Raw genomic sequence first — 15,774 nt, 5'->3', positions numbered from 1 at the left:
GTTCTGCAGTTCTTTGCGCCTACCCGCTGCTGTAGGGTTGTAGGATGTCTGCGCCAAGCTTTGCTGTGTGGGTTTTTTGTTTGTTTGTTTGTTTTCGCTTAGCATTGTCGTGACATGTAGCTGCTGGAATGGGGTGGCCCCTCTCCAGAACTGCGGCTGCAGTCACTGGGGCGTTTAGGGATGGATGCAGCGTGCTTTTTGCAGGACCCCAGTGAGCCCGGGACTCGCTGCACTTCCTGCCTCTGAGTGGGGGCGAACCTTACCTGTCTTCAGGTAGCTTCTCTATTTTTCACTCATTCTGCCTTCTTTCCCTTTCCCCTATCCCCCTGCCACATATTTTGGGAAGCTCTGACCAATCTCATCAGGGTTAGAAACCCCAGGTTTCTAAAGCTGTTTGAGAAGGAAGGTCACCTTTTACCCCACCCCTATGGGTTTCCTTGGATAGCCGAGCAGAGGCCCATCAGGCCTTTCAGAGCTCCTTCCTCCCCGCACCCTCAGTCCTTTGTTCAACTGGGGGATCGCACCCAGAAACTCTGCCTTTAATTTACAAATAAAACACAGAATGAAGAAACTAGGAACGACTTTACTCCAGGAAAAAAAGAAAACAGACAACTTGGGAAGACCAGAGTGTTGGTTGGTTTCCATGACTCTAGCTGTTTGGAATGACCTCCCTCTGGTGCTGGCTTGTCTTCCAACTACTGCTAGGTTTATACGGTCTATTTCAAAGGTGTGTGATTATTTAGTCCTTGAACAAATACCTAATTTTATTATAGGCATCGGCTACCAAGTATATTGTAAACTCCGTAATTACCGTAAATTGAAAAATTAGGTGTCCATGTTCTATGAGTTAATCCATTTTTCACTGAGCTCATCCTGCTCATCATTTTTTCTTTTTTCTATTGCTGTTTGAAAATGGAATCTAAACGCTAAACTTGAAGACAAAATCTCTATCTGCTGGTAGGACAATTGCAATCTTTCCCTTGCAACTTCATCCGGTGAAGATAGCATGCTCTGAAAGATCTGTAATTTGATTTCATTGCATTTGCCAGTGCTCTGCCCTGAAAATATTTACATTCACATCTGTTTCTCAAAGGGGTACTTCTCTGTTAAATAGATACTTTCTTCATTCTCTTCTCCCAGTTGCATGGAGGGAACAAGCACTGCCTGTAGATTTTTTTTTTTTTTTAGCTTAAAAAGGGTTTAGATTTTTCCTTTCATTTACATTAAATTAATTAATAAAACTATTAAAATTCTTTTTGTTGTTATTGGTCTTTCTCAGCATACAATTAGGCTGATTGACTTGAGCTGTCCAATAATTTCTTGGTGAATAATTGGGATAAATACAGAGAGGTTTTTTTCCCTCTCACATTATGAGATATTTTCCAAGAAAAACGTTGACTGTTTTAAATTTCGTGAAATTCCCTTCCCCTTTAATCAGGTGAATAAGTGAGGTGTACTTGCCTTTCCAGTGTTCTGGTTCTGAAAGTTGCTTACTGATCCACACCTCTGTGGCTGACAAAATTTAATGGTCTTAATTACAAATGTAGGCCTCTATCCTTTTCAATATCGTTATATTTTCAATTTAATTTGCCACATATTCATTTCGTGGAACCCTGATTTTGTGTTGTTTGTTTTGGTTAAGGCTTTGGAGTTGGCCAGTAGGTTGTTTAACATATTTTTTTACTTTTTTATTGTTCTTCATTCAAAATTAGTTTACCTTCTAATAATTAGTATCCCTTCTGATTCCCATCTCTCCTGTCCCCAAAATGCATTCACATTCACATACAAACACAGTCACCTATACAGTAATCCAAAACACCACTAGCTTTTTGGATTTTTTTCCACTCTGTGAACTTATACTCTCAAATCTTTTCTTCCACTCTATACTATCTTACCCTTCCACATATATTAGCCTTTTACCAACTCAGAATCTTAAATACAAGATGTGGTAGTATAGAGTTTCCCTCTTTCCTTGCCCCAACTATGAGGAACTATCATCCCTGCTCTCATCCATACAGCTCCCTTCAGCTTCTCATGTCTCCATGTGCCATTAAGACCAACTGAAGAAGTCTACAAGATGCAGGATCCAATGTCCTCCCTTGCCTCTTCCTCTTCCCCCACCCTCTTTTCTAGGGTCACCAAGCCATAGTCTTGTCTGCTCATGGCTTGAAAAGTAATTTTCAAAACTCTTTTATCACAGGAAACCTGTGCTTTCTTCTGAAACTCCCAACTCGAATGTATTCTCCAGTATACAAGAGATTTCATGCCTGGCATTTCTTGTTTTACCTAATACCCTACCTTGTTTCTGTAATTTCTTACTCTCATGTAATCAGTGATGATCTTTACATTGTTTTCTAAACTTGCCTTCATTTAGCTGGTTTTCATGCATGTAAATGCACCAAACAATTTTGCCAGAAACTTTCATTCATCTCACCTTATAATATCTCCAGGGTTGTTATTGAGAACATAAGAATCGAGGTGAGGTGAAGGGTGAGGGCTTCTTATGTAGGGATCCCCTAGCCCTCCTGGCTTTAAAACAAGGGGTAGAGGCTAAGACACAGTTCCTAAGCTTCTACTTTTTGAAAGTGAACTGGTTGCTATAGACTGAATGTTTGTGTTCATGCAAAATTCGTATGTTGGACCTGACCTCTAATGTGATGGTAATGGGAAGTGGGAATACTGAGAGGTGCTTAGGTCATAAGTGTGGGGGCCCTCCTGAATGGGTCATAAGTGTGGGGCTCTCCTGAAAGAGACCCCAGTGATCCATTGTGTGAGAACACAGTGAGATGGCCATCTATGAACCAGGAAGTGACTTCTCACCAGACACTAAATTTGACAAAGCCTTGATCATGGACTTGAAGCCTCCAGAACGATGAGAATATATGTTGTTTATAAGCCACCCAGTCTGTGGCATTCTGTTATAGCAACCCAAACAGACCAAGACACTAGTGTTCTGTAAATCATGCTTAAAAAGTACTCAGATTTGGTGCCTTTGGTTTTGGTGGTTATTCCGAGCTATTTGTAAGTAAAGCTGGAAAATCTGTTGGAGATCCTGGCACAAGTGTCCAAGTATGAACTGAATGATAATAGCAAGGTTGAACCTTTGGTTCAGCTCTTGTTTTTGCCATTTACTTGTCTCTTGATTGATCTTAGAAGAAAGTATTTCTTAGAATTCATCCACTACATTTTACTTATTCATGCCCTTAATTTGTCTCTACCTTTTTCTTTCACAAATAGCACCTTGATGAATATTCTTGATATGTCCTCTTATGGGTTTGTAGGAGAATTTCCTTGGGACATAGACCTGGGCACACTCAATTTTACTAAGTAAATTAAACAGTTCTTCAAAATGTCTTGTGTAAAACCAGAGTAAACAAACCGCCACATGAAAATATGTTTCTCCACTTCCAGAGCAACACATGATTATATCCAGCTTTCTGATTTTTACCAATCTGAGAGGTGTTACCCAGTATTTCATTATTTTAATTTGCATTTATCTGATTACCAAGTGAAGTTTAAAAATTCTTCATATAATTGCCAGCCATTCAATTATCTCCACTGAAAACCAGATTTTTCTTTCTTTCAGGATAGGCAATAAATTAATACACTAAAGGCATATTTTCTTACACAGAACTATCATTCCTATAAATGCTGTTTTCAGGAGAAAAATTTTAAACGCACGTTCTACCAGTTTCCATCTATGGAAGTACACCATTTCTAATCTTGTCCAGATAAGAAACCTTATTATTGGCAAAGAGATATTTAAAAATTCATTTTTTATATTTAAGACCTCTTTCACAATGAGAACCATGTCTGTGGGAATCTTTTGACAGCATGTCCCACTGCAGAGTGTACTCACCCCCTAAGCTCCATTTCTGATGAATTCTTGGGAACTTTTCTTGCTCTTCTATTTGATATCCTCTCAGGGCTTCTATCCTTTGGAGCAACTGGGGAGTGAGCAGTTGTAGAAGCATCTGTTCTCATCTAATTTTTTCAATATCTTCCCTGCCTCCTAAACAAAAATCATTCCTGTGCTCCAAGTACTGTCCAGAATTGAAAGACAGGTATAGAAAACTTTACCTGGTGAGGCAGAAACTAAGAGAAATCTTCCAGGAAATAAGACTGGCCATTAGCAGAAATGACATGACTTGCTAATGTGTGACTGATCAAATTGGATCATTTCCCAAATCTCAACTGGTGACTAGTATAACTGACCATTAGAAATGGTACCTCAAGGGGAAGTGGGGGCGGTCGGGTAACTGAGTGGAGTCTTTAGCTAGAGGTGCATACCAGGTGCACCCCTTCAAAGCAGCCCTACCTGAGCAACCAAAGATATCAGCCTCTCTAAATCAGCACCACAAAGCTGGTCTCCAGCCTGTCTGGATAGCAACAGAAGAAAACCTTGCCGCTAATGGGACAAGGCCAAAGGAAGTTCCTGTGAGTTCAGACGCCCTAATGGTGAGGGAAAGAGCTGTGGGATGTGGTCATCCCATCTAGACTAATGGAGTCCATTGGGTGACTCTTTACTATTCCTCTTTTTTTTCCTTCTATTGCTGTTATTCATTGTTGTATAATGAATTACTGCCCCCTCCCCCCAAAAAGCAACTTAGCAGCTTAAAACAACAAATTTGTTATTTCACACAGCTTCGGAAGTTTGGAAAACAGAGAATGGCTTAGGTGGGTGATCTGGTTCACGGTCTATCAAGAGTCAAGGTGACTGCAGGGACCATGGTCACCTGAGGATTGGCTGGGGCTGGACATGGTTCACTCCCATAGGTACTGGTAGTTCTTCACAGACTGTTGGAAAAGGACTGTTGGTTTGGGATCATGTGGGTCTCTCCACAGGGGTGCCTGAGTATCCTCCCAACAAGTCAGCCAGAAGCCACCAGAGCAAGTGGCCTGAGAGAGAGAGGGAGAGAAAACAAGGAGGAAACACCACCCTCTGTGACCTAGCCTCCAAAACAGCTCTCTATCACTTTGACTTTATGCCATTTGCTTTGTCCTGTTCCTTAGAAGCCCGTACCTAAGTCCAGCCCCAACTCCAGAGGAGAAGAATTGGCTCCATTTTTTGAAAGTAAGAATATCAAAGAATTTTTGAACATGTCCTAAAACCACCTTTTCTCTGTCCAAACTTAGCCTTCAAATAGGATATATCTTCACTGATGTACAGACTCCCAATTCCAGTAGATGCCCTTTCTGAGGAGCCGGGAAACATAACAACCTAGCTTCTGCCCTGGTCTTTTCACTTAAAGGAAAACAGGTTTTTCTGCCCCTAGCTCCCCCTCAACACCCACCCCCACAGTAATTCCCCTTTATTTTCCTGCAGCCATTGGATGCTTATCCAGATCTTCCATCTTAGGGTTTATTGAAAGAATCCTAAACAAATTGACCAACTTTGTCCCCTATTATTGGATACTTTGGGAGAAGATAAGCTTTTCTAGAGCTAGTGAGGGAGCGGTGATAGGCCCTGTTTAAACCCCGCTGTTGTCAATTTCACATACAAAAGGTAAGTAAAGATATTTTGGAAACTGTAAAGCTTTATATAATTGTTGTTGTATTTTATCTGCTCACCATGGGCATGAAAATAGTGGTGATGATGTACATCTAGGATGAAAGGTATAATGCACATAGTGGTAAGCACTCAGTGACTACCTATGGCTGACAGGGAACTGTCTTGTGTCTAAAAGACAGTTAATCAGCAACACATTCACTCAACTAGAATTTAATGAGCACCTGCTGTTAAGTCAAACTTTACTGTTTTAGGGATACAAGAGTAAACACAACGAGAAAAATCTTGGCCTTAGGACATGTATATTATATGGGGAGAGAAAGTGGGGCAAAAATTTATTATTTTTTTAAAGATTTTATTTATTCATGAGAGACAGAGAGGCAGAGGCACAGGCAGAGGGAAAAGCAGGCTCTTTGCAGGAGCACGATGTGGGACTCCTTCCAGACCCCGGGACCACACCCTGAGCCAAAGGCAGACACAACCACTGAGCCACCCAGGTGTCCCAGTGGGGCAAAATTTATGACTTTTAGACTTAGGTTCACACGTGATTTGAAGGGAACACTTCTGAGTATTTCATAGAAATATGTTGTCCTCTAAGGGACAATGTTTACAGGAAAGCTCGAGTAGAGAAGGGTTATTACCACCCAAATGGTCTCTGTGGTTGTACTCCAGGGAAGTCACTATTGTCAGGTTGTTGGGAGTCCAGTCTTGAGCAACCAGGTATTGAAATCATGCTGCCTGCAGTTTGCTCCTCATGCATACTCTATATTACCAGGCTCCTGGAAGCTGGCAAATAAGACCCAGAGTGAGGGCCAATTCACCGATTTTACAGTATTGTAGTTTAGAATGGGTGTGAAGGAAAATGAACATTTCAGAGCCTTATCCTATAGTTACCAGATGTTAATGCTAAACAATGAGAAAGTCAATTCTCATAAGAAATGGTCTTAACACTAGCTCATTTTATTGGTAAAGAGAGCTATGACTGCAGGCAAATTTTTGGAGTTGTATAAAAGAAATTGAGTGTCAATAAGAAAATGTGAGGCCTGCACACCTGCTAGATCCTAGACAGGATACCAGCACTGCCGGAGTTCAGCTTAGAGGCACTCCACACCTCTTGGGAACCTGGACAACTCAAAGCATTTTCTCTATGGAACAAGTAGAACTAGAATAGAACCTGCAACGTGCCCTTCTGCCATGCTGTGGGTATATGCCAGAAGGGAAGGACAACTCTGCTCCCAGCCTGACTGTATCAGATGTGGGGGCGGAAGGTACCAGTGTTTATGCTGAATCTCCTCTTATTTGGTGAGAAGGTGGTTAAGTCCCTTTGCTGCGAAACACTTTACGTATGGACTACCCAAGGGATCAAGGCCGGGGCCGGGGGAGGGGGGGGGAGAGTCTGCAGACTGTAGCCGTTAAAAACTAGCTATTCGGCAACTGCTTCCATAATAGTTAACGTATAGAGACAAGGCGTGGCCTTCCCAAATGACAAGTTCTACATACAGGAAACAGGATGCGGTTGTGCTGAAGACCAGGTTACAGCGCTCCGGTGGCGCTCGCAGGACCTTTCACTAGGTTCGCACTTCAAGGAACACCCAGCCCAGGAGTACAACAGCCGCTCTCGGTGAAAATGAAAGTGGCTCTGAAAAGAGCCTTTGGGAGGGACAAGCTTTGGAAAGACCGTTTACGCCCTCTCCCCGCGGATGCGGCGCGCCAGCTGGATGTCCTTGGGCATGATGGTGACGCGCTTGGCGTGGATGGCGCAGAGGTTGGTGTCCTCGAAGAGCCCCACCAGGTAGGCCTCGCACGCCTCCTGCAGCGCCATGACGGCCGAGCTCTGGAAGCGCAGGTCGGTCTTGAAGTCCTGCGCGATCTCGCGCACCAGGCGCTGGAACGGCAGCTTGCGGATCAGCAGCTCCGTGGACTTCTGGTAGCGCCGGATCTCGCGCAGGGCCACCGTGCCGGGCCGGTAGCGGTGCGGCTTCTTGACGCCGCCGGTGGCCGGCGCGCTCTTGCGGGCCGCCTTGGTGGCCAGCTGCTTGCGCGGGGCCTTGCCGCCCGTCGACTTGCGCGCCGTCTGCTTCGTGCGAGCCATGGCTTGGATACTCCGTGCAGGTTAGGAGGGAGCCAGTCATGGTATTTATAGTGAGAGTCAGACGCTGATTGGACAAAAGGGAACCGGCTATAAAACCAGTAACCGGATTGGTTAAGGGCTCGAAATTTTTAGGGTGCCTCAAATGCCCTGATAACACTCGCCCGTGACCTCAATATATTTTTCCTGTCTGCTTTATATTAGGAGATTTCCAGTAGAAATCAATTCGAGCTACCTAAGAATAAATTTTTTAGGATCCACATTAGAACAAAGTAAAACGAGGAGAAATTATTTTAAGTAATGCTTTAACCCAATACAGCCAAAACACTCATTTTGACATGTGGTCAACAGTTGTTAGATATTTTACATTCCTTTTTATTTTATACGAACTCTGCGGAATCCAGCGCGTATTTTAACGTGTTTTGCGCTTCTTGAATCAAACTAGTCCCACGCACAGTGATTACTAGCCACAATTGGCTAGTGGCTACCACACAGGACAGCTCAACTCTATACCCTCTTCCCCCAATTTGTTATCCTTTGAACACTTAAAGATTTGTTTTTATTTTTCCGTAAGAAAAATCTAATTTGTATGTGAACAATCAAAGGCTAGTAACTTCAGAGAAACATACTTACATGAACTTATTTTTTTTTCAGGTGATGTAAACCAATCCTATTGTAGTAGACTTTAATTTTCTGCTCTCCTGGAAATTCAGAATGCTAATAGAAACCTACTGTCTTTTTTTTTTTTTATTAATTTGGGAACGGAGGGACTGGCTCTGCCATAGGTACAAAGCATTATATATCTGTAATTTAACAGAATTACTTGTAATCCCTTTGTCTTGAAGAATCTAATTGCGTACCACCAGGAATCTATATAGGGCTAAACTAAGGCACTCCAATACTTCTCATTAGCAACTGCCAAAACTGTAGGTTCCTTGCATGGCATGACGTATCTGATGCCTCTGAACTAGAAGTCACCACGGCAGGCAATTAGAGAATCTAAATCCATTCATGTATCATCAAAACCTTTAAGTCACAATAAAAAGACCAAGAAAGACACTTTTAAAGGAAGAATGATCATTGGTTCATCAGGTACCTGTTGACATCTCAAATCTTTAAGGATGATTAAAATTTCAATTTAGCAATGTGAAAACAGGCCAGATTAGGTCTCAGAAATCACTAAAGTCTCTAAAAATAGCTTTGGCTTGGAATGGAGGTTTTGGGTTAATCTCTGTACGTTCAGGTCTTCAATTAGAACTAGAACTAGAAAACAAGGTTTTGAAACTGCTGTTTGCCCTCAAAAGAACTCCATCACCAGAACTTCTTTGTGAAGCTGAAAAAGCACACCAGTATCGAAGAGTTCACAAGCTCCTGCATATAATCCGTTTACCTAGTTCTGACAAACCAAGACAGGTTTTTGGAATACTCCATACACGAAGTTTAATGACCCTCAAGAAAGGATTTTGGAAACTTTAGCCCTTACAATAGAAGTTTCATCAAATTGCTCTCCCCTAATCCAAGTTGGGAGATTGACGAAAAGCGCTGTTTGATTCTTAGGAATCTCTCAAGTGTTCAGCTCTTTACAGAAAGCCTTAGGTGGCTCTTAAAAGAGCCTTTGGTTTGACTAGAAGTTCTGCAGGGCAAATCAATCCAGAGATCTACTTCCCCTTGGCCTTGTGGTGGCTCTCGGTCTTCTTGGGCAGCAGCACGGCCTGGATGTTGGGCAAGACGCCGCCCTGCGCGATGGTGACTTTGCCCAGCAGCTTGTTGAGCTCCTCGTCGTTGCGGATGGCCAGCTGCAGGTGGCGCGGGATGATGCGCGTCTTCTTGTTGTCGCGGGCCGCGTTGCCCGCCAGCTCCAGGATCTCGGCCGTCAGGTACTCCAGCACGGCCGCCAGGTACACCGGCGCGCCCGCCCCGACCCGCTCCGCGTAGTTGCCCTTGCGGAGCAGGCGGTGGACGCGGCCCACCGGGAACTGGAGCCCGGCCCGCGACGAGCGCGTCTTGGCCTTGGCGCGAGCCTTGCCGCCCTGCTTCCCGCGACCTGACATCTCCAACTACCAATAGCGTTTGTCAAGTGTGGCTACAGTGCAAGTAAGGTCAGAAAAGCGCATTTTATAGCTCCTCCTGGGCGCGAAAAGGACGCTATGCAATTGGCTAACATTTCATTTCAATTTAGACCAATGGAAACGCAACTCCGTAGAGTGACCATCTTGATTGGGTCAAACTGTGACGTGATGTCACCCAAGGTAATCTCCAATCACCAGCGACCCTCCCCGTCTCCTTTGCATATAAAGTCATTATAATTGAAGAGGTGCGTTGCCCTGGTTCACTTTGCTTTCCTGCGGGTCACCATGCCCGAGCCCGCCAAGTCCGCGCCGGCCCCGAAGAAGGGCTCCAAGAAGGCGGTGACCAAGGCGCAGAAGAAGGACGGCAAGAAGCGCAAGCGCAGCCGCAAGGAGAGCTACTCGGTGTACGTGTACAAGGTGCTGAAGCAGGTGCACCCCGACACGGGCATCTCGTCCAAGGCCATGGGCATCATGAACTCGTTCGTCAACGACATCTTCGAGCGCATCGCGGGCGAGGCGTCGCGCCTGGCGCATTACAACAAGCGCTCGACCATCACGTCCAGGGAGATCCAGACGGCCGTGCGCCTGCTGCTGCCCGGGGAGCTGGCCAAGCACGCCGTGTCCGAGGGCACCAAGGCCGTCACCAAGTACACCAGCTCCAAGTGAGCGCGCTCCGAGGCACCATCCAACCCAAAGGCTCTTTTCAGAGCCATCTACACTCGCAGAGAAAGCAGCTGGTGCATTTCGCCTGCAGTGTAACTGTTTGGGGCTAGGTTGAGAGAGAGGAGATCGCTGGTAAAACATTGGGTAAGCGTTTATTTAGGCTCACTATCAATGCAAATTTAGTACGGGTTCTTTGACGCTCTTTGGGAAGAGGGTTTCAGTTTTGTGCTCTGCCGCAATAGAAATTTCGCCTTTGATTACGCTTCATCAAGGAATCCCCGGATACTGAGCCTGGAGGATTGGCGGCAGATCCCTCCGGTAAGCAACCCTGCTCCATGGAGGGCCGTTCCCTAACTTAATCGTGTTCCTGAAGTCCTCGGCATCCTACTCCTCCCCTCTTGTCTTTGCTTTTTCCGGGGTTGATTTTTTTTCTTTCCTCTTCCATCCTTGAGAAACCCAGAGTGGTGCGTTAGGATTCGTTGTCCTCTTCTGCCATCGTGCGGCAAGAGGCGGAGGCAGCGGTCGAAGATTGTCTCCAGGTTCCAATGAACCTGCCTAAATGGCTCTCCTCAGAAGTTCAAAGTCCTGGGGACAGCCGTGAGCTGTAGGTAGGTACAGTCACTAGTTCTGTCTCTCTTTAACCACTGGATTTAACTGAGTTTCTCCAACAGTCACTCGTGCACACGACAGCGGGAAAGCCCAAGAGGAGAGCAAAAGTCATGGTGATTATTGCCATCTGGTCAAAGCTGCCAAAGAAAAATCAAAATACTCCCTACAATTTTTAAGAAATTGGGTATAAAGAGGGTTATGCACTCTCAATTTCTGGTCCTGAAAGTAATAAATGTTTTAATGTTTCCTGTAAACCAAAACACCTGATGGAACTCATACCCCTGATTTTGCTGAGCTGCCCTTTGAAGACACCTCAGCATTTACGAATATGATTACATGTAACTAAACTGTACTTTTTCCATCATGAACAGGTCAGTATAAACTTGGTAACCTTGGTCATTTTGCAGTTCCCTCTGTCCTTTTAAATATGCGTGCTTCCCCCAAGTTTTACTCTTGCTTCTCTTTGCAGGTAGTCTTTGTTTCCAAATGTTTGTCTTAGCCCTCCTTTGACACTTTTACTGCCTAACCAAATCCAAACATCCAATCAAAATGCTTGCATTAGCTTTCTGGTGTTGCCACAACAAAATACCATTTACTTGGCTGGTTTAAATAACCTACACGGACAGCCCGGGTAATTTAGCGGTTTAGCGCCGCCTTCAGTCCAGGGCATGATCCCGGAAACCCAGGATCGAGTCCCACGTCGGGCTCCCTGCATGGAGCCTGCTTCTCCCTCTGCCTGTGTGGTCTCTGCCTCTCTCTGCCTCTCTCTGTGTCTCTCATGAATAAATAAATACAATCATAAATAAATAAATAAATAAATACTCATTTCCTCGTGGTTCTGGGGGCTACAAGTCCAAGATCCAGGTGTGAGCAGGGTTGGCTCCCCTTCTTGGCTTGCACCTGTGTCCTCATGTGGCCCATTTCGGTGTTTGCACACCTCTGGAGTCTCTTCTAAGAACATTAGTGCTATTGGATTAGGATCCTCCTTATGATTTCATCTAACTTTAATTACCTCTTAAAGGCCATGTCACACTGGGGTTAGGGCTCAACTATGAATTTTGAGCGAACACAATTCAATCCATAACAGCACATAAGGTCATTTTACTCTCAGCCTTCTATTCCAAATTATCTTTCATAAAATACTTCCCTTTAGCTCAAGCTTCAGCTAAAGACAGTCGTGCTGTCCACCTAACCAGAGATTTAAAGTCAAATATTCACAAGGGCCCACCCCATAAGAGCGAAACTGGCTGGATGCTAGAAACCAGGCCTTGTCCACAAAAAAAGGTGCTCTTTGCAATTTTTAATTGAAGCAACATAGGCTTTTGGCACCAAATTTCATTTTCCTTGTTTTAATAGCATATTTCTGTTCTCTTAATGCTGCTGTAAGAACAACCGTTGCACGAGGATGTTGAAAAAACTGCCAGCTAGCATCTGCCCATGAAAGGGACCAGTTGGAATGTCAGATACCTGAAGCAAATGAGGCCATGTGAGGGGTTTCACCTCATCATTGCCCTGCTGCAAACCCTGGACAGCAACTCTTTAAATTTTTTGAGAAGATATGCACTTTAGTATGGAATGTTCTAAATTTTCAATATAGGCAGCAGCTAATAAAAAATGTATGACGTGGTGCAGACAGACTAAAAGAAATATCTGCATTCTTCATCAAACCCTTAAGTTCGCAATTGGAGATCTCTGGGCATTAATGAAGATTTCTATGTCCCTGACAAGCTGTCCCGTGTACTTCTGCCACCAAAGCCCAGAGCACATGCCCAGATCTCCCCAGCTTCCTAAATCTTCCACTGAAAAGAATCTGTTCATCTGCTTGGGGCAGAGCACCAGGTCTTGCACACAGCAGGCACCCCCAGCTATTTTGTCCTATTTAAGTAAATGGAAAAAGAAGTAAGCTAAAAGAAAAATTACCATTTCTTCAAGCTACTACTAGCAGTGAAATAAAAGTGGAAAGGGGTATTTGGAGGTATTTACTATGGATTTAATAGCTACCTGGGTAAATAAACCCATTCACCTCTAATTATGGGACATTTATCTTACTGGGATACATTCTCCTCTACCTACTTTTCTTCCATCAGTCTCAACATTTTCTCTGTTTTCTTTTAGTGCTCTCCATCTCTCCTGTCTTGTGAAAGGAAGGAGACCGTAGAGGCCACAAGAATCTTAAACAGCTCCACCCCTTCTCTCAGCAGGACTCCCTTCTGCAAATGGCCCACTTTGTTCCCTGGACCCAGCTTCTTTCTTTCTCTTTTTAGCTCCTTGTTTTCTACTGTCTATTTAAATGAGATACAGACTCACATGCTGTTTAAATCAACTATGTAGTGAATCACTGATTTTATTTTGTTTTACTTTACCTTCATGCATATAGAAGAGTTAAGAACCATATTGTCTTCAGATTGAACAAAGAAATATCATAATGTAAAAGTCTTGAAGGAAAAAAGAAGATTCCAGTTAGTTAGCATCTTATGACTATTTTTAGAGAAAGACACCAGAAACCAATACTGCACCGTATGTTATTGACTAAAAATTTAAATTAAAAAAGGAAAATTAAAAAATAAATAAAAAAGAGAAAGGCAATCATGTGCAGACCTAGAATTTAAATGTGACTTTCAGAGGTCATAGCAATCTGAAGTCGATGTCTTTGAAAATTCTTCACCAGAAATATCCGTGGCCAGGTCCATTTTATGAAGCCCTATAGGATCTATTCCTCTGCAGCTGCAAAGGGGATTTCCCTCACCTGCACTAAAAAAGGTCTGGGTTTTCAAGCCTTGGTGCTGGCATTCCACTAGTTGGTACCCACCGATAGAAGCAGGCCTGAGAATGAAATGTTGACATGGAGAAGGAAAAGGGGGATTATTACTAAGAGAGGTATGAGTTGTCAGAATAAATTACTAGCTACTTGGAAGTGAAGGAAAGCATACCAGGGCGCCAGTCATTGGTGCCATGTGGTCGCTTCCACATTACCTCATCTGCAGAGCAGTGCATCTTTGCTTGCGCTTAAATCATTAGGCTATTTTATAGCTTGATAGAGATAGAATGTAAGTGGTAGATATCAATAAAGTGCAGATGATTCCAGGTGACGAGTGTGGAAAGGAAGGTGGGGAAGAATGAGCTGGCCTCCGTCTCCTTGTCCTCCTCCAAAGCTCATCAGATTTGAGCTCTGCAAGAGGAATATAGCTTCATGCAAGGAACTTCCAGGCCTCTGTGAAATCCTGTGCTTTGGAAATCTCAATAGTCAGCATTGATATAGGACTTTAATTCAAAGCTGCCAAGTGAGGACTACAATTGAAGATGAATACTTTGAGGAATCAGGAGACTCGAGATCTACTATCCAGCTGCTACTGCCACTCTTCAAAAATAAAAATCATTCATTCAACAACAAGAATGGGAGAGAAGCACAGCAAATTCTTGCAGACTTGCCCTGAGAAAGATACTAGGTTTGGGACTATGGGTAAAAAGAGTGGTTCAGTTTTTGTGGGCTTTTTTTTATTTTAAATATAGAGATTTCTAGTGAATATGCCATAATATTAAATAATCGTGTGTGGTTATTTTTGTATTCTTCCATAATTTTTTAAAAGGTAAAATAAGGTGGAGAAAACTCAAATACTGGTGTTTGCTGTATTAGAAATTGCAACTTTTAACATACTTACAAAATCACCAGTACTTAAGATGTGCCAGGTAGTATTCTAGATACTACAACAACCACAGTGGCAAAACAGACAAAAAAACCAAAAACTCTGTTCTTGTGAATTTACATTTCAGGGGAGAGAAAATATATACTATAAAATATACCATACAGCAGGTAGGGCTAAGTGCTAAGAAGGAAAACAGAGCCGGGATGGGGAGGTGGGGGAGATTGCTGGGGAAGTTGCTATTTTAAATACTCCAAACTGCCCTTAACTGAATCTCTAAAGCTGAGACTAGCCCTATACGGTGATTTTTGAACTCGAAACTTACGTCTGGTTCACAATACGGTAGTAGGTAGAGATGGTGACCTTTCCACTGATGGGTTAAAATGAATCCTCTGCTCTCCACATGGGGAACCTGACATTACTTAGTTAGAAATTCCTGGTTGGTACATGAATTTCGTCCAAAAGTTGCAGAACCTTAGTTAGAAACGCAGAGACAGGATTTGTTCTAAATGCATCCAATGGGGGGGGGGAGGGAGGAGCGTTGAAAATCAAAACAAAACTACAGCCAGCTTAGCAGAGGATGGTTTCGATCCATCGACCTCTGGGTTATGGGCCCAGCACGCTCCCGCTGCGCCACTCTGCTCCACTGACAGACGCCGTTTTAAGCAGTCCCTTTATTTTATTTCCTCTAGTTGCCACCTTTATCCTAATTTTTTTTCCCCCGCAAAGTCTATAGTTTGGTTTTACCCATATTCCCAACGAGAGAATGAATCCAGGGCACATACTCTGAAAGCAGAAAATTCGATGTTCCTGTCGGGAAAGAGCAGTCGCCAGCCTGACCCACTGACTTAAGTGGAAGCTCCTCCGCGTCTCGTCTTAAAGTCCCACAATGGATATGAAAGCTCAGACACTGGACGAGGGAGGTATCCTACTACTCCACGGGAGCAATTCCGAAATAATTTGAAAGGACTGCAAGAAAAGAAAACTTGAAAGGCCTGTGCATTGGCCGGGAATCGAACCCGGGCCTCCCGCGTGGCAGGCGAGAATTCTACCACTGAACCACCAATGCCTCCTGGCAGGCGGGCAGCGCCACTGCTGGAAGTGCTGTCACCTGCTGTTGCTCACGGATCCTAACACACCTGCCCCTTCTTCCCCTCCTTTCAGGAAAAGCTCACCTGCGTTGCAAATTCCGCG

At 43.9% G+C, this 15,774-nt stretch overlaps 3 protein-coding genes and 2 non-coding genes across 7 annotated transcripts; 1 reads left to right on the top strand and 4 right to left on the bottom strand.

Annotated features, from left to right (window-relative positions):
* Positions 1 to 5,882: 5,882 nt before the first annotated feature.
* Positions 5,883 to 7,625, bottom strand: LOC140626150 (histone H3.1). The gene has a single exon (XM_072813765.1). It carries the CDS (start codon positions 7,599 to 7,601, stop codon positions 7,191 to 7,193), a length of 411 nt encoding a protein of 136 aa, XP_072669866.1. The 5' UTR covers positions 7,602 to 7,625; the 3' UTR covers positions 5,883 to 7,190.
* Positions 7,626 to 8,358: 733 nt separating this feature from the next.
* On the bottom strand, positions 8,359 to 9,668 carry LOC140626154 (histone H2A type 1). Its single transcript, XM_072813769.1, has one exon. The coding sequence runs from the start codon at positions 9,647 to 9,649 to the stop codon at positions 9,257 to 9,259; it is 393 nt and encodes a 130-aa protein (XP_072669870.1). The 5' UTR covers positions 9,650 to 9,668; the 3' UTR covers positions 8,359 to 9,256.
* A 179-nt stretch (positions 9,669 to 9,847) lies between these two features.
* On the top strand, positions 9,848 to 14,496 carry LOC140626156 (histone H2B type 1-C/E/F/G/I). 3 transcript variants are annotated; one of them, XM_072813774.1, is made up of 3 exons: positions 9,848 to 10,648; positions 10,791 to 10,938; positions 13,055 to 14,496. In XM_072813774.1, the coding sequence occupies exon 1, from the start codon at positions 9,953 to 9,955 to the stop codon at positions 10,331 to 10,333; it is 381 nt and encodes a 126-aa protein (XP_072669875.1). In that variant the 5' UTR covers positions 9,848 to 9,952; the 3' UTR covers positions 10,334 to 10,648; positions 10,791 to 10,938; positions 13,055 to 14,496. The 3 variants fall into 3 exon arrangements, with proteins under 3 accessions (XP_072669875.1, XP_072669874.1, XP_072669876.1); XM_072813773.1 differs by having other exon boundaries at positions 10,783 to 10,938; XM_072813775.1 differs by lacking the exon at positions 10,791 to 10,938.
* Positions 14,497 to 15,151: 655 nt separating this feature from the next.
* On the bottom strand, positions 15,152 to 15,223 carry TRNAM-CAU (transfer RNA methionine (anticodon CAU)). The gene has a single exon. It is a non-coding gene; the product is annotated as a tRNA-Met (tRNA).
* A 355-nt stretch (positions 15,224 to 15,578) lies between these two features.
* On the bottom strand, positions 15,579 to 15,649 carry TRNAG-GCC (transfer RNA glycine (anticodon GCC)). Its single transcript has one exon. It is a non-coding gene; the product is annotated as a tRNA-Gly (tRNA).
* Positions 15,650 to 15,774: the final 125 nt, after the last annotated feature.

This window comes from Canis lupus, chromosome 37, assembly GCF_048164855.1.
Source record: "Canis lupus baileyi chromosome 37, mCanLup2.hap1, whole genome shotgun sequence".
Taxonomy (NCBI): Eukaryota; Metazoa; Chordata; class Mammalia; order Carnivora; family Canidae; genus Canis; species Canis lupus.
The sequence above is the reverse complement of the archived record's forward strand: the minus strand, read 5'-3'. Positions and strand labels throughout refer to the sequence as shown.

What these genes read in the sequence shown, in the direction of transcription:
- LOC140626150 (XM_072813765.1), bottom strand. Translation starts at nt 7,601, where the DNA reads ATGGCTCGCACGAAGCAGACGGCGCGCAAGTCGACGGGCGGCAAGGCC.
- LOC140626154 (XM_072813769.1), bottom strand. Translation starts at nt 9,649, where the DNA reads ATGTCAGGTCGCGGGAAGCAGGGCGGCAAGGCTCGCGCCAAGGCCAAG.
- LOC140626156 (XM_072813775.1), top strand. Translation starts at nt 9,953, where the DNA reads ATGCCCGAGCCCGCCAAGTCCGCGCCGGCCCCGAAGAAGGGCTCCAAG.